Source organism: Chaetodon auriga, chromosome 10 (assembly GCF_051107435.1).
Source record: "Chaetodon auriga isolate fChaAug3 chromosome 10, fChaAug3.hap1, whole genome shotgun sequence".
In the NCBI taxonomy this organism is placed as follows: domain Eukaryota; kingdom Metazoa; phylum Chordata; class Actinopteri; order Chaetodontiformes; family Chaetodontidae; genus Chaetodon; species Chaetodon auriga.
Window position 1 is genome coordinate 23,566,911 of NC_135083.1, and position 23,324 is coordinate 23,590,234.

General features: G+C 43.6%; 1 protein-coding gene across 1 annotated transcript in view; it reads right to left on the reverse strand.

The window, feature by feature from the left end:
* Positions 1-1,000: 1,000 nt before the first annotated feature.
* Positions 1,001-23,324, reverse strand: part of lamb2 (laminin, beta 2 (laminin S)) — a 47,177-nt gene continuing 24,853 nt past the window's right edge. Inside the window, exons 8-35 of the mRNA XM_076741711.1 lie at positions 20,335-20,537; positions 20,073-20,193; positions 19,631-19,819; positions 19,210-19,389; positions 18,418-18,530; positions 16,763-16,842; positions 16,300-16,435; positions 16,031-16,189; positions 15,771-15,898; positions 15,089-15,221; positions 14,139-14,331; positions 13,330-13,473; positions 12,650-12,881; positions 12,230-12,399; positions 9,246-9,470; positions 8,934-9,151; positions 8,692-8,788; positions 7,998-8,179; positions 7,713-7,903; positions 6,990-7,174; positions 6,625-6,866; positions 5,858-6,061; positions 5,578-5,722; positions 5,226-5,433; positions 5,004-5,145; positions 4,247-4,423; positions 3,994-4,153; positions 1,001-3,055 (exon numbers count right to left, since the gene is read on the reverse strand). Coding sequence (XP_076597826.1) covers positions 2,919-3,055; positions 3,994-4,153; positions 4,247-4,423; positions 5,004-5,145; positions 5,226-5,433; positions 5,578-5,722; positions 5,858-6,061; positions 6,625-6,866; positions 6,990-7,174; positions 7,713-7,903; positions 7,998-8,179; positions 8,692-8,788; positions 8,934-9,151; positions 9,246-9,470; positions 12,230-12,399; positions 12,650-12,881; positions 13,330-13,473; positions 14,139-14,331; positions 15,089-15,221; positions 15,771-15,898; positions 16,031-16,189; positions 16,300-16,435; positions 16,763-16,842; positions 18,418-18,530; positions 19,210-19,389; positions 19,631-19,819; positions 20,073-20,193; positions 20,335-20,537 — 4,694 coding nt within the window. The 3' untranslated portion in view covers positions 1,001-2,918. The remainder of the gene's footprint in view (positions 3,056-3,993; positions 4,154-4,246; positions 4,424-5,003; positions 5,146-5,225; positions 5,434-5,577; positions 5,723-5,857; positions 6,062-6,624; positions 6,867-6,989; positions 7,175-7,712; positions 7,904-7,997; positions 8,180-8,691; positions 8,789-8,933; positions 9,152-9,245; positions 9,471-12,229; positions 12,400-12,649; positions 12,882-13,329; positions 13,474-14,138; positions 14,332-15,088; positions 15,222-15,770; positions 15,899-16,030; positions 16,190-16,299; positions 16,436-16,762; positions 16,843-18,417; positions 18,531-19,209; positions 19,390-19,630; positions 19,820-20,072; positions 20,194-20,334; positions 20,538-23,324) is intronic.

The window sequence follows — 23,324 nt, forward strand, 5'->3', positions numbered from 1 at the left end:
AAGGACCCAGAGAAATTTGTTGGTTCTACAGGATGGAGAAGGCACGGCTGGCGTACTCTGCCTCCGATTGGTTAATACTCCTTGCCTTCGTTGGTTGGGTTGGTTTCGGTTTAGGCATGAGTAGTAATGATTGGTTAGTGTTAGATAAGACTGTCAGGGTAAGCCAATCAAAGGGAGAGAAGGGCGGGCGGTGCCTTCGGCATCCTACGGTCCAAGAATAAAAACCAGATACACTGCGACCTGGCCAAGCCTGAGGTGAGGGCTTCAGTGTGACTGTACCTCTTCCTTTCTGGAGCTCTGGCCATAATGGGCAGGGGGTACTTCTGCTTCAGCTGAAGATCATCCCAGTTCCTCCACTGTTAACATTCAGTGGCAGTCATATGTCAGCCCTTTTTATGGGCCTATATTTCCACAAATATTCTTTCTGAGGAGGGGGCTGACCAGACCATGGCCATAATACATAGACACCTGCTATTTTTAGATGGTGACCTTGTCCCAAATGCCACCCTGGGCCGTGTGTCATCCTAGGAGTCTTTACTAAAATAATGTTGACAGTGATGATGCAGACCTCTGGTGTTCCTGTTACCATAATAAATAATCACCATAATAATTGATTTTTAGAAATGGTCACTAGATCAACTTTTCTCATGCTAATTCTATTCTAATGGAGCTCTCCACTTTCGTTTTCTCTTTGATTAGACTTTCCATTCTACCAACTCAGAGTTGTCTTGGTTAGTGTTGGCCCTGCCCTGTAAAGGTGCAGACTTCCTCAAAGGCACATCATAGACTCAACAGCACTCTTGCAGAACACACAAATAACAATGGCGCATCTTACATCTGTGCAGACCCTGGCAGCAGGCCACAATGCAACAAGGTTAGAAAATGAGACAGTGCGAGGCATAGAGGCTTTTCATCCGATCATCTGATTTGACTCCTGATGAAGATGCTCAAAAAAGTTACCTCGACATAAAGAAATGTTAAGTTATCCAACCTTTATTCACAGAACTGTACACAGTTCAACTTAACACAAGCTTCTTTTGGTACTTTTGCTTTGGCAATTACTTATCAAAATCATGTGCCTGCAGATGATATGTGATCTGAGGGAAATATGTGTACAAAGATAGTTTTTTGGTTTCCGTTTCCTTAAAAACAAATTAGCACGCGAATAGTACAAGTAATGCCTCATGACTCGGCATATTATAAGGCACAATTAAACACTGTGCGTACAATAGGATACTCTGTCACTTCAGTGAGGCATCAATTACTGCAGATCTTGCATATTCTGTCACAGTACATTTGATAAACAAACATTCACATTCTGCATCACTGGTTTGGCGTTCATAAAAATGAATCCTGGTGATGACTAAAAGAATAACAAACATAGCAAAACATTTTGGCATCATTTCACTTGCTCTCTTGCAGAGAGTTAGATAAAAAGGTCAGTACCACTATTTGTCCATTATAGGAGACATTTATCTTGTCTTAGCATTAAAACTGGAGTCAGTGTTGATGTTTTTAGCATTTGGCTAGCTGTTTTCCCCTGATTCCACTCTTTATGCTAAGCTAAGGTACTAGGCTGCTGGCTGTAGCATCATATTTATCAAACAGTGTGGTCTCATCATCCCACCTAACTCTCTGTAAGAGAGCAAATGAGCTTAGTTGTTAAAATGTCTACCCAATCCTTTACATTTGTCCTGAGGGTGGTGTCAGAGGGAATGCCATTTTGTTAACTAAATAAAAAGCATTTAGCCTCTGTACAGTGACTGAACATGTCAGACTCAGCCTGTCAGGCTCAGCTAGACCAGAATGTCCTCTCGGTTCATCGGCTCTGGCAGGACAGTTGTTGAGATATTTCACTGTGGACCAACTGATAGTGGCATCACAGAGCTGTGCTGGCAGCATGAACTCTTAGCTTACATTGCTCCCTGCATCATTCATGTGTGGTATCAGTGTACAGCTATCCTGCCACTCCAGCAGAGATGGGTTTTGGGCTGGTTATATCTATTCGCTTCGCAGTGTCAAACACTTCATTTTATTTTCACATAAAAAAGGTTGTATCATTTCTTTCCTCGTCATTTGTATAAAGGCAGACTTAGCATAAACATGTATTCCTAGCACCCCAGCTGGTACATTTTTTTATCCAAAAATCCATATGATTGCATAAACCCTCTTAATTTCTTCTTTCTCCTTGAAACTACACAGGGACAAGGGTCCAGTGTCTATACCCATGTCTGTGTGTTTTGGCTTAATAAGCCCAAACAACTAAAGCCTGGTCATTTTGACTTTAAAGCACACTTAAATGTGAAGAGACTTTCATTCAGTTTTTATGCACCCAAATGTTGTGTTTCAAAGTGAAAGAAGACACTGTCCAGTGTCTCTACAGTTAAAATGAAGTCGTCTTTGGATGAGCACAGCTCAGAATACACTTCAGCAGCAACAGAGACTTCATAGAAAAACGGGAAGGGGAGAAAATGACATGCCGACCTGCTGTTTATGCAACAGTCCCTCTAAGTGAGTTAAAAGCTACAAATAATTTGCAATGCATTATTTTCACCTACATCTGTGTATTACTGACATTTCTAAAATCTAATTTTCATTTTTCATGTTTAAAACGCTAATTTAAACAGATACATTTCCAGATTGTTTTGAAACTTAAAAACAAAAATAATGTACAGACAACCATTACAATTTCAGTCATGGGTATACATATCTAAATATGAGAGCAACCGTTTAAAATACGTACATAAAAGACAGTTTGCACACAAAATAGGCAAATTCACTTGCAGAGTGATACAATGACCATTCCAGCCCTCTTTTTAATTGTGTTCTTCAAAGTCTATTGTACAGTTACTGCATCTAGAGGAAATGGCAGAATAACACGATGATGGAGCAGTTTTCTTATGACAAGGACAAGAGAGTTACTGGCATGTGTTGTAGATCTGGATCTGTTTGTTGATGTCATGGAGGATAGCTTTCATCTTGTCCTCCAAGCCATCCAGCTGACGAGCTTTCCCCTCCAACCTCTTCTGGTTCTCCTCGTAGTTCTTCTCCAGCTCTGCGGGAAGCAGGAATTTCAGGAATGGTTACACAGCCAGGCATTAGCAGCATCTGGCGCTACTCTCAGTCATTCTACTTGATCTGGGTGCTGATTTTGATCCAGTTGATTACCAAATTCTTTTGAATAGACTGAGACTGAGACTGCTTGTCTACAACTGTTTTCACTGGCCTCCCATCTCTCTGGGAGAGAGTTCTTTGTCATTTCTCAAAACACTGTGTGCTGCTTTTTAATCTACTGTATGTATGTAACCTTTGGGCTTGCCAAGAGTTAGATGGTCAATACCACACACTGTACGGTATGTGAAGCTACTGTCAGCTGGTTAGCTTAGCTTAGCATGAATACTACAAACAGGAAGAGTTTGTCAAATGTAACAAAATCTGCCTCCCAGCACCTCCAAAGCTCACTAATTAACATGTCATTTCTTGTTTGTTTACCAAAAAAAGTGGAAAAATGACACTATGAGCCAAACTATTTCATGGTTGGGCACAGTTAACTTCCTGGAGTCTCTGCTGTTTCCAGGCTTTGTGCTAAGCTAAGCTAACTGTCTGGTCATACTTATCATACAGATAAGTGTGTGCTGTGTTTTATCAGCTTGTCAACTGCTTTCAAAGTGCTTTGAATTGCACTCACCTGTATGAAGGGTGCCATGCAAATACAGTGACTAATTCTGGAGTTGGGACTTTAAACTGTAGCTTGAGGATCCAATTAGAAGTTGACCTTCAGTCACTTAATTCTGCAGAAAAATTCATTTTAATTTGTTTCTAAATAGCGTATGCCAATGTCAATAGTAAAGTTTTCATAAGTCTGTGACAGACTTTTTGTACTCTAAAGGTTGCAACAATTGTGTCTTTCAAATTCTAAACTCATACTTTCCTTCCTCCAAACAAACACACGACATGACACACATACATACACACACAGATATCATTAAGCACCTGCTAGTCTCTGGAGCTTGTTCTGAGCATCTCTCAGAAGTTCCTTCGCTTCATCTCTGAGGCTCTCTGCCCTTTTCTTGGCATCCTTCACAGCCTTGGCCTTCGTGTCAACCCGTTGCTGCACCTCATGATATTTATCTGTCAGCTGGCCGTCTAGAATCTGAGCATCAAGACAAAACAAATGTTTGTCTATAACAGGTGAATACACTTTTAATGAATGAGGCTAAGTGCGTGCACACACACGGGCACACACCTGCTTGGCTTCGTTTGCCTTGTCGCGGGCCATTGTGGCTGTCTCTTCGGCTCGTGCTGCTGCCATGCTGTTCTTGGCACGTTTGGTCTTCAGGGTATTGATTTCCCGTCCCAGTGTGCCAAGGCGGTCCATAGCATCATCCAGGTCCTTCTCACTGTTGGATGTCTCTGACTCAATCTGAGGAGAAGATGCCCAAGCAAAGTGCATTCTGATCCTTCTGAAATAACATTACAACCTCTGCTTTTGCTGGATTAAGCAATATGTTTTCATTATGTGCTGGCATGTGATTTCACAAAACTGAGTCCTGGATGTTCATGTAAAACCCATATGTGTGTTTTGAATGCACATTGAACATCATTGTAGAGAAATCATTGATTTTCTTGCACACGATGATACATATGGGTGTCCATGTTTCCATGTAATGTTCTATAATAGGTATGCGAGACATTTGGCTTGTGCCAAAATCCTTTGGCAGAGCATGGTGATTTTCATTCACCAACAAGTCACTTGGGGAAGGTGGAAAAAAGCTAAAACACTACACTGACATTTTTGAAAATGATTACATGTCACACATCCAGCAGATATGGAGCGACTTTGGAGTTCTGGTCAGCTGATACAAATGCAATTCCAGTATTCACCTTTCGATGTTCATGTTCACTTGTTCTCCTTTAGGCTTGTTTTAGAACTTTCCTGAAGGAAATATTTGGACTACGGAGCAGTAAAAATCTGACTAACATTACTTTTTTTGGTTGGTTACCTGTACAAGGCGGGCCTCAGTGTCCCCAATGTCCGCTCTGGCTCTCGCTATGGCCTTCTCTGCTGACGTCTGGGCAGTCTTGGCATCCACCAGGGCCTGTTTCACTGTCTCTGCTGTGGTCTTTACCCCCTCAGCACGATGCCTTAACGACAACATAGTGTTGCTGTCAATAAATATGGAATACTCTTTGTTACAACAAAAGTCTGACTCTGCCCTGATTACCTGGCCCTCTTTGCATCCAGCAGCAGTTGCTCTGCCTTGCGGACATCATCTTGCGTCTGCTCCAGGATGGCGTCCACATTTGAAAGGCTACGAACGCGTTCCTTGATTTCATCAGCAAGATGTCTGATCTGGAGGGGTGAGGCAGGGATGGAGAGCTCCAGCACACGGTTCGCCACTGCCTCAATGCTGTCGGGGTCCGCACCCTCCTCTGGAAGCATGACACGAGAGGTGGCAGGGTTGACATAGGAGGGTCGATTAAAAGGCAACATGACTCTTCTACATGTTTTTGGTTAGCTGCATGTGCATGTGAAAGATATCATAATGTGTAAAGCCAGCAGACTGTCAGACTCACGGGTGAGGAACTCTCTGATCTGTTTGATGAGGTCTCTCAGCTCATTGTTGGAACGCTCCACTTTGTTCTTGGTGGCGGTGGCTTTGTCCAGAGCAGCTTGGGCTTTGCCCTTGGCCTCCTCTGCCTTGCTCTTGGCCTCCGCAACCTGAATGAACCAGAGGACGCACGCCGCATTATTCAGCATAGCTCCTTTGTTTACGACTCTTCATCTAATAGGTGTGATATATGCAGCTGAAGCAGCTGTAGTCCAAAAGTACAGGAACTGTATTTGTCTTTATACCTTTGTGAAGAGACCCTCCACATCTCCCATAGCTTTGTTCAGCTCCCTCTCTGCGTGTTTGGCTCTCTCCAGGGCATTGTCAGCTGCTGCTACAGCACCGTTACAGTTGAGGCCTCCACAGTGACGGTTCCCTTCATCATCACGGCAACCTGCACCCCCACAAGGACTTTCCCCACAAGGAGCATCACCTGGGGCACCGCAAACCTGAGACAGGTGAACATGTATTTGTATTTGTATGGAAATTAACAGGTATACATTTGTGTATGTGTGAGATTGAGACACTTCACTGCTCTATTGTCCAAAAAAGCCAAAACTCAACCCCATAACTCGAATTCTTCTTGTCTGTTTCAATCGTGATGGAAAAAAATGCACAAAATTCCTGCTAAAGAAAAAGTAACTGACTAAGCAGCATAGCAGGAACCACCCTCTCAGCTTTTGACTGTGGTGGAATTCATGTTATTGAGCGTGATTAAATCATACATTATTTATAGATTATTATTTATTATTCAGTTCAATACAAATAGAAGACAGTTGGACAGTAACAAAGCAAAATATGGACGGTAAATAAAAATAAAGTTTATCTTATACAAACTAGTGAAGCAGACATCTTTTTGTTGATACTGTGTTTTCCCTTGAAGGCTGAAATGGAATTACACCAGTTTTAGCTTTTGCTGTTTACCAGCAGGCCTGAAGCATTTGACCCTTCACTGCTTCTGTAGTTCCTTCTCACACATGAATGTTATCAAACTCTATCAGTGTGGTCAAACCTTCTCGTTGATCTTCTTCAAGTCCAGGCCCTGTGCTCTGGCATTGAGGTCTCCAAGCGAACGCTTGTTGGCAGCATTTTTACGGTTGAAGTCGTCCTTCTTGGCAGTAATGAGGCGCTCGGTGCGCCGGCGAGTGTCTGCGGATTGGCTGACAGTGCTGGGCCTGGTAGTTGTTGATTCATTGGCACGCCGCTCTGCATCACGAGACTTGTTGTAGGAGCTACGGATGCTATCGTATGCACCTAGGGAGAAAAAGGAGGATTAAAAAGTACATTTTCACAGAAACTTGGGGTGAGGAAAGCTGACGGCAGTGTTCAAGGTAAGAGTGTTGGATAATAAGCATCTATCCTCCATCTTTTTCTCACCTAGGAAGTTGGAGTTTTTTAGGACATCTAGTTGGTGGTGTAGCTGCTCTGAAGTGAGGTTTAATTCTTTAGCCTCTCTCTCCAGAGCACTCAGCTCCTTGCTGGCTTCAGAGTTGCTGTCCTGGACGATGGTTAGGTCTCCTTCCAGGCGATTCAGGGCGTCAGTGGTCTCACCGATTTGCGCTCTGCATGGCAGTCAGACAGTTGTTGGGGGATGTAAATTATAATTTCTGATTTCAAAAGTACTTTCTTGGACAAATCTAATAAATCTGGTACAGAGGTGATTAGATTTTTCTCGACTCAAAGGGAAATAAATATTTTTCAAAGTAGAATTCAAGTGTTTCTGCAGAGCATGATGATGATGTCAAAGCTGACCTTTGACCTTTTGGATATAAAATGTCATCACTTCACCATTTAATTCTATGAGACATTTGTGTGAAATTTGGTGATAATTAGAGAATGAATTCTTGAGTTATGGCCAAAAATGTGTTTTGTGTGGTCACAGTGACCTTTGACCACCAAAGCCTAATCAGTTCATTCTCGAGTCCAAGTGGATGTTTGTGAAATGATTTGAGGAACTTTCCTCAAGGCATTCCTGAGATCACATGCACAAGAATGGGAGGGATTGGCAGGCAAACAACCCAAAAACATAATGCTTGAGGCTATGGAGGTCACCAGTGCAGAGGCAGAAAAAAATCCTAAACCAGCTCTTAACAGCCGTACCTCAGATCTTCAATAAGCTCCATTAGGGTAGCAACGGCTGCAGCAGTAGCATTGCGTGCGTTGACAATGCCCTGAGCTTGTGCCAGCTTCTCCTCCAGGTCTCTGAAGGCCTTCTCATAGGCCCCAGTAAGCCCAGTGGTCTGAATCTCATGGGCACGCTCTGCCAGAGCCTTGGTGCGCACTGCCAGGTCCTGATGATGAGACAAAGTTATGAAGAGAAAGATTATGGCTCATTCCTAATCAATAGGATGAAGTTTAAGCCCCCTCTTTAGCATGAAACTGCACCTGCACAATGCGATCCCAGTCCCCGAAACACTGGTGACACGGCTGACAGTTGGGGAACTGGCCAGAGAAGCCCCTGGCACACTGGTCACAGCGGACACCTGACACCCCCTGCTGGCAAACACAGTGGCCTGTCACTCGGTTACACTGAGAGGTCTCAATGCCACGCCAGTCACAGTCACAAGCTGGAGGGGGAGAGAAGGACAGAGAGTGTGCAGTGAACAGTAGGAGTTAGCTTATAATGAGTATGTTTACACATACACATCAATTTTAACTGCAAAACAATGTGTTATTTATTGATTATGGGGCTGCTGTCAGGCTGCTTAATTATGTTTCTTGTTACTTCCTGACTGTTTAATATTTGCAACAAGTGTGGTATGTTAGATGTGCTGGTAAGATGCATTATGGGTATTTAAGATGGCAATTGTGTTCAACACAATAACAGGCTCTGAGGAAGAGCCTTGTGCTTTCAGCATTAAAATCTTTTTAACATCAGCTACTTGGTGTGAAGATATATTTGTTTCAACTCTGCTAGATTCTTCTTTGATAGATAGATAGATAGATAGATAGATAGATAGATAGATAGATAGATAGATAGATACTTTATTCATCCCCATGAGGAGAAATTTGGGAGTACCTATCCTCCCTGGCACTGGGATGTGCGTATCTCTTTTATTGTTTCTTCATGTTTTCTAACCTCGGCACTGTGTCCTGGGGTCTCCCCAGTAGTTCTCCTGACAGTCTGTGCAGGTCTTCCCTCCAAAGCCGTCCCGACAATGACACTGCCCGGTGAACTGCACAAGAGACAGTGGAAAAATAGAACCATGACAAATCCAATTTTTTTCTTTCTGTCAATGTGAATGAATGTCAACATATTTACACTTAAACTGCATCAGAGATGAGCTAATTTGAATGTGTTCAGGTCTAACTGTTTCCCACCTCATTACACGAGGAGGTGACTGAGTTGTTTGGATCACAGCCGCAGGATTCGCAGCCCCTCCCGCTGGCCAAGTTCCAGTGGTTGGGGGCGCAGTGGTCACATGTCAGACCTATGACATTCGGTAGACACTGGCACTGCCCTGTGGCACGCTGGCACACACAGTCCTCACGCTCCATACACTGGCTGCGATCAGTACCCAGGAAGTTACACGTGCACTCTGAAAGGCAAAAAATAATTACTATTATGATTTGGTTCTTTTGAAACAACACTTTTTCTTTTTGTAGACTTTGTTCAATGAACATGTCACTCACTCCTGCAGTTGCGCCGCGAAGCGTCCCCGAAATAGCCGCTCTTGCAGATGCCACAGTTGGGGCCCTCAGTGTTGTAAAGGCATTTCCTGCACTCTCCGGTTTGCCTGTCACAAGCGTCCATGTCTGACATGTCGATGTTGTTGTTGCACTGGCACGGCTGGCAGCGCCCTCCAGGCTGAGAGGGGTTGCCATAATAACCTGGGGCACATTCCTCACATCGAGCACCTGAATTGAAAGAAAAATCAAAAAGGAAAGACAACACGCGTTACAAAAGGAGGAGATGTGATATCTACTACTTTTATTTTAACTGAAATATGTTTTGCAGTGAGAATGGGGGAAGTGCTCTACAGGATTTTCCAAGCTGTTTTTACAGTGTAATACACAGCAAGAAGCAGGAAACTTGTGAATTTGCAGCAGCAGAATCAACAGGTAATCTTGGTTTAACAGAGTAATGAGGACCCTCCTCATACAGCTGGATTTTGCAGTCCTAGACTGTGGATACTTCCATTGACAAAAACATGTTAGCCGAACACTTGTCTTAAGCCATCTCTGCAAAGCATGACAATTATTATATTAATACAGAATGTTACTAGAATCAGTTTTGTTACTCATCATCACTCAGTGGGGCCGGGTGAACCAGCTCTCATTAGTTAAGTGTCCTCACACCCTTCTTCAGAACATTACGCAACACATTATTACACTTATTGATTACATAAACATTAGTCAGCAGTAATTTACATTCTGTGATTCTGGAATGATGTCTCAGGAATCTCCAGCGAGACAGATGTGACCTCTACATCCTGGTTTACACACTGTGCTGTGTATTGTGTTTGGCTGCATCTGTACTGTGCCCGTCATGATCTACTGCTACAGGCATGCAGCATACTGTACTATACGGCTACAACAGCAGTCAGGCAGAGTACTGGATTATTTTGCCTGTGAACCATTAGTTGTTGTTTTCCCTCACTGTTCTCTCTCATTTGCTGTCCCTTAGGTCAGACTGAACAGAAGAAATACTTGGCATATTTGAGTCTTGCAGGAAAAGGAAATTAGAGAAAAAAGGAATGAGAAGGAGGGGTAGAGAGGTAAAGAGTAGGGCTGTGCTGGCAGAATTAAAGCTGAAATACAGGAAGGATTAGATGAGAAACAAGTAGAAAAAAGAAAAAGTTGGATGAAGATCAGGAATGAAAGAGAGAGAGGGCAAAGAGGTAAGAAGCAAATGTAATCAGCTCCATTCTTTGAGTTTTTCAGGCCCACTGCCTCTCTCTTCCTGTACTTTTGAAAGTCAGTACTCTCCATTGTGCTTTATCTGAAAAGCCAGGCTGGTGAAAGAAAAAAAAAGGTGAAATCAGTGCTTTGTATGGTTATATTGTTATATCAGAGCAGCTCTGTTTCTCTGGGAAATGACCGCTCAACCACATCACTCATTCACAGAACGTTACATTCAAAGGGCATTTTTTGAGTGGGAAACAAGACATTTTGACACAATCACTCAAAAAAAGGTCCTTGTCGGGCACAGTCACGCAGACTTGGTTCAAATCTTGTTTTGAAATGATTTCACCACTTACAATATAATTTTGATCTAATTTAAGGGACAATCACTTGTCCCTTTAGTGCCATATAACACATGGGCAGTCAGTCACAGAAAAGTATTTGAAATATTTCAACATTATTCTTTGAGCCAGGTCTCACACCTATGCAGGAGTGCACTGTGGCACAGCACCGCTGATGGGAGGGGTGCTGGAGCCATGCATGGGTAGGAATGGTGAAGTGGAGGGTTGGTGGAAAACAGAGGAGGAGGAGAGGGAGGAGGAGGAGGGGAAGGGACGGGGGTCAACCATCACTACTCACGCTTAAAAATGGTCACCCCGGAGCGTTTAACAATCCCTGTGCCAGTAATACAAGGGGAGGGAGGAAATGACACAGGTTACCATCCACCAGAACTCACTGACAAACATCATTCTTACCTCATTTAAGTTACGTCCTTTATCTTGAAGATTGGAATTTTATTACCAACATGTTTCAGAACTTCTCTGAACTTGAGGAACCTAATTTTTTCAGAGCACAACTTGTTGACGAAAAACATAAATGCTGTGGTAATAAGGATGGACGAAGCTAGACTGGCCTGATATCAGGGATGGATTTTCATGGTCCCCACAGGATGATTCCTTGTGACCAACTGACTTTTACTCTAGTGCCACCATGAGTTTGAAATTTTTGCTTTCAGATGATCATGAGTCTGTGAGAATGAAATGTAGTAACTTTGGTGACCCCTTTCCAAATTCATCTAGGGCCATTATCTGACAAATACCTGGAAAACTAATGACGTTGCCATCAGCCTCAGCTGTCACTTTTGTGTTTAGTGCTAATTAATGATAAATTAAGATGGTGAACATGTTAAACATCATACCTGGGAAAGCACACACTCACAGAGCTGCTAGTGTGGCTATAGTCTTGTTTTGTGGTTCTTTTCTATCACTGAGGTTACTTAGACTGTAACACCAGCTCTTCTTTTGGCAAAACTCCAGCTTGCTAAAAAACCAGACTATTATGAGACTAAATATAAAAGGCATCTTCATCTTACAGTTGTGATCCATTGAGGTGCCCTTTGGCTTGATAAAACATATCATAGGCACAATTACACTGTGCACGAGGTCTTGTTTTAAATCTCAAACTGACACAAAGTGCATCATGAACAGCAGCATGATGATGCAGTACTATAATGTTCAGGTTCAACAGGTTCAACAGTATTCACAATTTCACAGGTTCTGTAGTTCCAATGAACTGCGGTCAAGTTCATTGGAACTACACACACACACACACACACACACACACACACACACACACACACACACACACACCTGGACACACCTGGACACACCTATGATCTCATCAGAATCATTTTCTGAGGGTGAGGATGAGAAACAGAGCAGAAAGCGAGGACTGGTGGAAGAGGAAGTACAAAATAACAAATGTAGGTTTACCTGTGTAACCCTGGTTGCAGTTGCAGATAATTTGCCTGTTGCGGTTGTCCTGGTAACAAGAAGCAGCAAAGTGGCGTCCACTGTTGGGTCCGTCTGGACAGGGGCACGGACGGCACTGACCACTGGACGCTATGCCCAAAACTGGGTTACCGTAGTAACCATTGGCACACCTGCAGAAAGGGTGAAGGGGTTTACTCGGGCTGAATGAGGATTTAAAGCTACACCACACTAGAGAAACAAATGAACACACAACAGTTTAAAATTTGAATCTAATAATAAGGAAGTGTTTTGTGCCAAGCGGTAATCTATAATTCTCCAAAGTCTATAAACTCCTTTCTTTATCCTCTTATCCACATGATATTTATGTTTAAACTGAAACTGATCTCATGCTGCTTGGTCCCCTTCACACTGAAACATCACCTCTCACACTTGTCTCCTCCAGTGTTGTCCCTACAGCTGATGCAGGCTCCAGTCCTCTGGTCGCACTGGTCGGCGTGTCCATTGCACTGGCAGGGCCGACAGCTGGGGAAGCCCCAGTAACCCCCCTGGCATCCGTCACAGCGCTGACCAAAAGCTCCTGGGCGGCACTGGCACTGACCGGTGAACTTGTCACAAAGCCGAGTCACAGAGCCTTCCAAACTGCAACCACAGGCTGGAGGGCAGAAAAGGATGAGGAGGGGTGTAAGGGAAGGAGGAGAGCATGATTGGAGGAAGTGAAGTGCAAAGGAGAAGGAATCAAAGACAGAGAGAGAAAAGTGGGATGGGTAATAAGTAAGTTTTCATTTACACCTGTGTCCTGACAGACAGTAGAGGGCGCCAGCAGCATAGCATATAACTGCTCAAAGCCACTGCACATAGAGTCAAGTTAATATGTTGATGGAATAAAAATAAAATTGAGAGCCAGTTGAGTGTCATAATGTGTGAGTGCCAAGAGATTTTTTATTGAAGTTTTCCAGTCAAACTGCTTTATTAGCTGTTATACTGTCTGTATCTCAGGACTGACAAAGTTCTTCAGGAAAATCTTAGAAAAACAAAATATTAAAAATGTTGTAACAGCTCCGGATTTCAAGGTATATTTAGAAGGGCCCAAAGTTTCTCACCTATGCAGCCTGAAGGTCCAAAGCCATAAGTTCCTGGAGCACACTGGTCACAACGTCGACCAATCACATTGGGCCTGCAGCGGCATTGGCCCCCGCGGACATCGCACATGGAGCTGACGGACCCCTGAAGATCGCAATTACAAACTGAAAGAGGACAGAGAAGCACAGGCATTGAACCCTATGATGACTGAACACATCTACATGACTGTAAGGTTAACGTGATTCATTATTAGTTTTATGGGTCTCCCAACTATGTTGCAAAGATTAAAAGTCCAGCTGAGATCAGAATTATAGAAACCATAATGATACCGCAGCTATTGTTCATAGTTTTTAATTATTAAGAAGGCAGAAAAAAGATTTTTGGATTTATCATGGAGCACAACACAGCCCTGTATATCTTCTGAATATTTCTGTCTGGAATGGGAGTCCACTCTCCTTTAGCTCGGTTTTTGGTGTCAGCCAACTCCTGAGGGAAATATCTGGCTCATAGCTGCTAAATGCTCCACCATGTTCACTGTAACTGTGTCAGTCTTCCGTTTGCTGCAGGCGCATAAGCAGGATTTCTCTGAACAGTTGCCAACTACGGCTGAAAACTACACTATGAGAGCCGTGAGAGTAAAGCAAAGCAGTAAAGCTGGAGTTTAACAATGAGCTGAAACTCTTTCAGCACCATCATAATGCTAAAAACACATCTGAGGCTGTTATCTTGCAATACCCAGTTGCTGTTCATGCAGAGGAGACTACATTATCAACATGATAAATGTCATTCAAACAAGGCAAAAGCTTTTAATAAGACTTTTTTCACTCACGCAGAGCTCCGTCATTTACAATGGCCGACATGCTGGTGATTAGTTTGGCACAGGTGTCACTCATCAGTGGGCGGGTCACACTCTTCGCCCCCTCGTGGCAGCGATACCGCTCATAGGTCTGCTTCCTGTTGTTAGAGGCTGGATCTCCTGCGTTGAACATCTCCATTGAGGAGTGGCGCGGCATCAAGGCGATCTGGAGATGAGCAAGGATTTATGAAAAGGACGGAGGGAGATGTTTGTGTGTGGAAAGAAAACTGCAAATTCTTCATGAGCCAGAAGTTTATTTTAAGCCTCTTCCAACACACAGTTCACAGGCAGTTACTGAGATAACTTTTCAGGCACTTTAACGATTCACACATGCAGCTACATTTCTGTCTTGCACCCTTTCACACATGCCATGGTAATGGCAGAATAGATGGGACAAAGGACAATCCAGCAGATAGTGGTAAAGAAACTCTTATGGATGATAACTGCCATAAAACGTAGCAGAAGAAGAAGAAGAAGAAGAAGAAGAAGAAGAAGAAGAAGACAGAACAAGAGGTCAATGCAGGACGTAAGGCATCTCTTACTATTTTCAGGAACATGGCGGCAGGGAGCTGTTTTTGTGACGTGCCACTGTTTTTGTAATGTTCAAGTTCAACACAACGTGGAGATTCAAATATTACATCAGTGGAGGCTTGTGATTTGTTCACCTGCTCCATGTGAAAGCTTCTTCCATCTGACAACGTGCTTGACCCCGCAATGTCACTACTTTCATTCACAACACAGCTGTACCAGCATTTTCCCTGAAATGTTACTGTTGAGGTCTAGAGGTGAGAAATTGGCTGTACAGACCTCCTTTCTCTCAATAATGCATGACCTCATGCAGGAAATGTTCCTGAACAGTTCAGGGATAGACTGCATGTGTGAAAGGGGCTTTAAAGGAAAAACAAAAAAGAAATGAATCTCACAGAGTCCACAAGGAGGACAGCGTTGGCCGCTCCATTGAGGATACTGTTGGTGTCCTGATAGCGTCTGAACTCAAAGCGGAGGGTGTAAGTGACACCTCTCTCCAGACACACTGGCTGAGGAAGGACCACAAACCTGAAGCAAACACAAGCAGCACACAGTTAAGACTCAGTGACTATGTATAACTTCAAACTTCAAACTTTATTTATTCATATGGCACTTTTCATACTTAAAAACAACACAAAGTGCCTCACAGAGACTAAAAACAACAAAGAAGAAAACCCAGCTCTCCCGCCCCCATAACTACATACAGAAACACACGCACAGACACGCAAACACACACACGCGCACACACACACCCATACGGACAAGATATGGAATAAGCCACCTTTTTGGGGACCATCCACACTGAGAGGGCCCCCGGCTCATGACCGGGGAGCGCCGCCCGAGACCACCCCGACCCAGGCAGACAGGAGGCCCCACACCAAGGTGCAGAGGCCTCCAGCCATCCAGGCCAGAGCCGTCCCCTCAGCAGCGCCCCCATCAGTAGACCAGGAGCAGTTCCTAGTGTGGGGGGTCCCCATGAGGAAACACTTGACCTAAAAACCAAGGACCCCCATGAGGAAAGTAGTGAGTTCAGTGTGTGTATGTGTGTGTGTGTGTGTGTATGTATGAGCTACAAACCTGGCACCAGCAGGCAGGGAGACGGTGAGTCTGTCATCATCTGGGATGGTGTTCCCACAGGGGCTGCTGGTAGGAATCGGCCCCGGGCGGATCACTGTTATTCGCACCTCTTCCCAGTCTCTGGGCATCTGGGTAGAATTAGAATTAAATAGTTAATATGTCAAAAGAAAACTGATCGTGGAATATGAAAGTCTGAAAATGCTACAATAATGGCTAAAGCACACACACACACACACACACACACACACACACACACACACCTGTGACTCATAGCGGATAAGCAGGTCATATTCCATGGAGTAGGGTACGTTAGTGATGAGGAACTCAAGGGTGCCACCCTCAAGTACCCGAGCGAACCCAAGGCCTGTCCATGAGGCGGGGCGACCCTGCTGGTGCTCCCTAATCTCCAGTGTAGAGCTCTAGTAATATACAGACATATTCAGATACATTTTTAAATATATTTCCTCACTGAAGCCACAGAATTACTCCAATACAAATGTGGGCTGATGAAGAATAGGGGTGGGCTCACCTGCCCCATTTTGGCCAACTCAGCCTCATAAAGGAAGTGATCCAGAGCCATGAAGAAATATCCGGACTCCACCTGTGCACACTGGCGTCCTGTCATGTGACTGCGGCAGCGACACTGACCACTCTCCATGGAGCAGCTACAGAGAAGAGATAGGTATTTTTGTTATTTCACTGCTATAGCTGATATCATATAGCTTACAGTAGCTGCCAATGCTGGAAGCTTAGCGTTTAATCAGTAATGTAAACGATTGCAATTTCTTCAGAAGTCGTGGACAGATCTACATTTCCATCTAATTAGCATGACTGATAACAGCTGTCAATCTCGAGAGGCACAGCAAATTAATGTCATATGTGTTATGTCTCAACATTTGAAAGGGGCCTCCATGCAATGCAATCTCATTTCTAACAGCCTCATACTTGATGTATGACCTGTGAGTGAGGGTTAGAGACAGAGCGTCACTCACTGGTTGTCCAGGGCTCCTCCAATGTCACACTCGCAGCCCCTGCAGCCGTTGATGTCGTGGCTCAGAGCCCAGTGTTCTGGCTAGAAACACAGAGGGACAGACAGAGGGCAGAGTGAATCACAGGCAGAAAGAGCTCCTGACAAACATGCTGCATTACTGTCCATGCTATTACAGGGTGGGAGGGGGGCTTCCACTGTCATACGTGAGTGTGAGTCATACTCTCACTATCTAGCTAGCTCTCTAATCCAATAAAACAACATTCATAGCTTTCAGGCATATTATTACTGCCCATTTCCCTTCAGTTGACATGTGAGATTTTCTTTCAGAAAGAGCTGACTTAACAGTGGGAACACTGGATTTTTTTGCAGTCAGCAATTTCCCTTTTCATGTATTTGTACTTTGCTGCATTTTGTGGTTTCTCCCTGGGTGTTACATAAATATCTGATAACATTTACACTCTATTTGCATCAAACCAGTTCAAGTTTGTGGACAAAACTTTATCATCCATTCATCTACAGTAATACTGCTCTGTGCCTGCTTGTCTTCTTGCTAGTCTGTTAGACTTGATTGCTATTTAGAAAGAGAGGCTCTGAGGCAGTAATGACATTAAGCCATACTCTTCAGTGAAGAGCATGTTTAAGCATGTTACTTTTATTTTCTAAATGTATTTATTTTCAAATATACCTCACCACAGTGAGGTAATTTTTAATTCTGTCCAATGTTGATGTTACACAATTGCTACTAAAATGAGGCGTCACACTTCTCATCAGATGGCAGGATCCACTTTCGGATCAGGTCCAGGCCCTGACCATTTTAGGCCTGCTGTAACCCACACCAACCGGACAAGCCTCAAATCCCTGGGTTAAATTTAGACTCAGGGCCCAGGCAGGAGCTCATATTCTTGCCTACACTATTCCTGGCTGAGGTGGTTTGGGACAAGAGGCTGAATTATAACAGAAAGCTGATCACCAGCTAACACGTTAGGCTGCTGGGCAGAAAGGGTGAGATGGTGAAGGGTAAAAGATGAAAAAGAAACAGAGTGAGGAAGATCAGCAGCACTAACTTCAGAACCAAAGAGGAAATAATAATATGGACAATGGAGTGAGATGTCAGGAATTTACAGTGTTTACATCAAATGTAATTGTATCATGTTTAGTGTCAAACATCGAATGATTAAGTGACAGAAATGTACAAAAAGAAACAGACAAAGAGATAAAAACAGTTATCCAGCAGGGGAAACAGGAAATAAAGGCCCATCTGGAGGGTCTTTGTTCACTGTCACAGTACCACTAATTGGGTTTATTGAGGGGTGAGGAGAGCAAGAGAACATTTTGCTCTTGGTAAATGGATTGTATTTTTAAATGGCGCTTTTCTAGTCTGAAGACCACTGAAAGCACTTTTACAACAGCCTGCATTCACCCTTTCACACACATTCATACGATGGCTAGGCAACCTGCTCATTGGCAGCAATTTGAGGTTCAGTATCTTGCCCAAGGTTACTTCGACATGTGAACTGCTGAGGCCAGGGATCGAACTATCAATCTCCTGATAAGTGGATAACTGCTATACCTTCTGAGCCACAGGCACCACAACCACCCCATTTAAGCCAGAAAAAAAAGTCAGGCTAAAAGAAGCATTTTCTTGCACTGTCTTACCAAACACTGGTCACAGCTGCGTCCAGTGACAAGACGCTTGCAGAAGCAGTCTCCACTGACTGGATCACACTGGGAACTCCCTGACACTGTTCCTCTATGGTCACACCGGCAAGCTGGTGGCACAGGGCAGAGGGCATAATGGATTCATTTTTCTCACAGACAGATTAGTTCATTAGTTACTGCAGCACACTGAAAATCATGGTGCTAAGTAGGAAGCACACACTTTCAGCTGAGGATGTAAGCGATGTACCGTCTCACTTCCCCCTCATACCACTTTAACATATTCTGTTTGTTTAATAAAGTCTCTCTAAAAATGTCCTATTTCTGTTCAGTCAACAAATCCAGATAGGAGATTTTATCACTGTGCAATAGCTGCGTCACAGCGATTAAACTTTATGAGCAGTAGTCATTTGTGGACTTTTCCTGAACCTCTCAGGCAACATACAGTCTGTCCTCTTGGTGAAGGTTGTTGGGGCCATTTGCAGCCTGAGAAGAAGGCCTACAGAACCTACTCAGAGCTAAAAAGCTTCCTACCTCTTTTGCATTTTCAGAAAATCCAATCTGTTTTTATTTAGTATTATCCCAAAAAGTTGAAAGATTTGAAGGCCAATCACAGATAATGCACTATGGACAGTGCCCTTTGTAGTGAAGAAAGAAACATGACACTATTCATTGCATTTAAAGGGTCATTGTGGGTGCTGGAAGCAGCAGTTGTTCGTCATTATCAAACATTTTTGAATCAACCTGAATCTTTCCAACATTTCTCTGAGTTATGACAGAGACTGTACTCACGTTGGCAGCCCTGAGGGTTGTCAGCGCTCAGGCCGAAGAAGCCGGTCTTACACTTGTCACAGCGCGGCCCCTCGACATTGGCCTTGCAACGGCACTGACCTCCCACCATGCCGAGGGAGGGGTCCGTGTGGCTGTCACACATCCCTCCATTCTGGGAACCGTCTGGGTCGCAGTCACAAGCTATGGGACAGACAGGTGCCAGGCGGGTTTTAATGTATGGGAAGGTAAACTTGGGCAATGCATTTTTGCGATGTTGTCCGTTGGCATGTTGGAATGTAAATTTCACGTCTAAAAGTTTGTTAAGATTTGACATGCCAAAAAATTAGTACACATTCTACCTACACATTCATTTCCCTACACAAAATGCCATTCGTAGTTAATCTGACATTTTCTCTGATAGGGGACACAAACACAAGCTCACCTATGCAGACTCGAGGGTCCCTGATATCCTTGAAAGGGTCTTTGTAGTAGAAAGGTTTGCACATCTCACAGTTGCGTCCCATGGTGTTGTGCTGGCAGTCATCACACACTCCTCCGCTGACATTTCCAGTGGCCAAATACACAGCCATGTCAAAGTGGCACTGGGTTGAGTGGCCATTGCAGTTGCACTCTAGAAAAAAGACATCAACAAATACATTCATATGTATGCATTGTTCTGATTTTCACCTTCAACAAGTGTTTACTATCCATAGGCAGATGCAGCCCAGGTTATCTCTTGGGCTGTAAATACCCCAAACTGTCAGTCAGTGGAAACCATTATTAGCTTGTCAATTAAAAAGTGGAAGTACATGTGATCTATTTCTAAATCTGCGATGTGTTTGCACTACACTTTATGTCCCCTTTGCTTCCTCCTCTGTACTCACTCTTGCAGGCATTGGTGTTGCGTCCCTCCGCTGGTCTCCAGGGCAGGTCGTTGTGGAAATCACTACATTGCTCACAGTTCAAACCCTTGGTGTTATGGTTACACACACACCTGCCGTGAACCTTAAAAGGAGATGGAACGGGCAGTTAAGGCAATGCACATGGGATGAAGAATCAAAATTATTAAAGTAAATTACAAGAGGGAAACAGGTGGAAAAAGTGCTAATTAAAAGTCTGTTCTGTAACTGAAGCCTCACCACTCACCATTCCTTCTATATCATCCCTGATGCCATCGATTGGGGCGCACTCAGATGCGTGGCCATAGCAAAAGCAGTTTCCACGTACGACGAGCTCATATATAGCATAGTAGTACTTTTCTTTGATTTCAGCTCTGGGGTCCAGCAAGTTGTCTCCCAGTGTGTGAAGCTTGGTGAAGTTCACTCTCAAGTTGGTGATCTTTAGCTGGTCTGTCGGAGAGAGTACATGAAGAGAATAAGAGGGAGAGGAACAGAATGTACGAACAGGTATGCATTCAGAATAGCACTTCCATTCAGGTGGACACTGGGGTTTTGTCAAGTTTACTGTTGCATTAATGTGTGGTATGGTATGACACAAGTTGGTGAGAAGAAGGACAGCTGCTAAAGTATGGGTTCAAAATACACACACACACACACACACACACACACACACACACACACACACACACACACTGCACAAAAGCCCTTTTACCCCAGGAACAGGAAGTCAAAGCCAGTGGAGCATGACAGAACTGCATATGTAGCAAAGCATTATGGGTGAACAGTTACTGAGCTGGGATGACCTGAGGATTAGTTAGTCCTCACAGGCATGAGGCTCCTTGAGGTTACACTGAACTTAAACAGGGAGAAGCATGGATGAGTATTTTATTAGGGGCAGTTTAAATTCCAATGACATACGAAATAAGCAATTTCTCCATGTCATACAGTAAACCTTCAAAGAGGATAAATAATAAAAAATATTCACATTTACGAAGGTGGAATCAGAGAATCATGACAAATTTTTTTTTTCTTAAAAAATTAGTCAAACTGATTAATCGATTATCAAAACAATTGGCAGTAAATTTAATAGCTGACAACTAATCGACTGATCAATTAACTGTGCATCTCTATAATTCCCCCTTGTGTTACATATCCCTCCTCAGTGACTTACAAAGCACAAAAGAGGGAATTGTGTATGGAAATGACTGTTTGGAAAATCCACACTTAATTTGACAAATTTGGATCGCTCAAGTCTCTTCCTGTATTAGCCTCAGCTGAACTTTGGAAAGCAGTTTTGCACAGAATGAGTCCTCATTCTGAAGCTCGTCCCCTGTCTCTCACTTTGGGGTTTTTCCTCATAGACAAGAGGAATGATTAGCAGTAACTCTTTCAGTGTGCATATGGGGATGTGAGTATTATTTTAAGACAACGTTGAAAAAATTAAAAAAGGTGAACTAGAATGCAGTATTTGATCATAATAAAATCATAGTCATGGAAAAAGTCAGGTTTTGACCTGCTGGTGGCGCTAGATGAGAAGTTAGGGGTCATCCTCCAGCCTCAGGTTTGGGTTTCATGGAAATGCGTTCAACAATTGTTGAGATAATACAGTCTGGAACAAAGCATTGGAGCGACTGACTGACCAGACGACAGACTGTCATTGCCATCTCCACAGCCATGCTGCTAGTAAGAACTAAAAAAAAAAAAAAAAAAAAAAAAAACTGATACAACTGACAACCTGCTAAAGAAAAGTATCACTGGCTTCTCTAGCATTTATCTAAACGTTAGAAGAATTTGGGCAGCATAGCACTCAGGTTGCCTTTGCATTACCTGACTGGCATCAGCTGTTTCATTCATGCTTCACAATCACTGGCTCACTGGCAGTCTGTCACATCCAGTGACACTGATGCAGGTGTGCAGTGTGGCCATGATAACCCTTCACTGTTGCTCTGCTGATAACACCATGCCAACACTGTTTCCTGCTGCAGCTCCATCATCACACCGACCTCCTCCTTATGTTCCAGATGTTTGATGTTGGTATTGACTAAACTTTAATGATCATGTATGTGTTTGATTAAGAGGGAACAGTTCTCCAGAAAGATCCTCGAAAAAGCAGAACACCAAATCTTCCTGTATAACCACTTGGTATAAATAGTCAATTCCTTGACGTAGGTGTCTCTCACCTAACTGAACAGTCTCTCCATATATTGAGCAAAATATAATCCAAATGTCATTTGTGAGTATCAAGTACATTTTCGGAAGGGGACATCGGAAAATGATGGACAGTAATGGAATGTGGTGCTGAAATGGGTCTTCCCACATCCTGCCTCTTTATCATCTCAGACTGTTTGGAGAAAACTCCTAATAGGGAGAAAGATTTCCAGAGAGATTAGTCTGTTCATCCTGTCAGTCCACTGTAAAGGTCACGGTCAGAGCATCCCTCTGTTACAGTCCAGCTGTTAACCAGCAGTCATCAGCACACACAAACTCATGCAGCTGTGCCAAAACGCCCAAGCACACCAACACACTGTTCACGAATTTACACAAGGGCACACGCCTCTTGTCATACACATTTACTGACACTGCTGGGCTTCTCATTATCCTACGCCAACAGAGCAGGAAATATTTCTATGCTACTAACAGTGACGAACAGTAATACGAAGCCACGGCTTTATTTTCCAAACTCTGACCCTGTCCCGCTGACTTAATCTGAAGTAATAGAATCCCTTTCTGACAGACAAAAGCTAATCCCTCCAGTTCCACTGTGCTAAGACACTGTCTGTTTGTGGTCATGCTGCAACAGCAGGCTGGAGAACAGTCCTCCAAATCAGTCAGCAGCAACCAAGGCAGCCAAACAGCAGCTTTCAAGCACCCAAGGCTGAACCTGAGACTGATATTTATCACCAGTTCCACCTAAAGGAATGCATAAAGAGAGCTGACAGAAAGGTGACTGGTGACACAAGCCTTCCTGAGGACCAAAACCAGACAAACTGTCACACTGTGCTCACTGGAGGCCAGTGGTGCATAAAGCTCAATGCTAACATCAGCAAGCTAACATGCACACAGGCACAATGCTAATGCTGCTGATGTTCAGATGGTATAATATTTAGCATGTTCACATCTTAGTTTGGTGTTTTGGCATTTCCTAAAAATGACAGCCAGCTGACGTCAGCTCCAGGTAGATACTGCTATTCTCTTACGAGGCCCATTTTTGGTCTATATTTGTTTCCATTTTAGTGA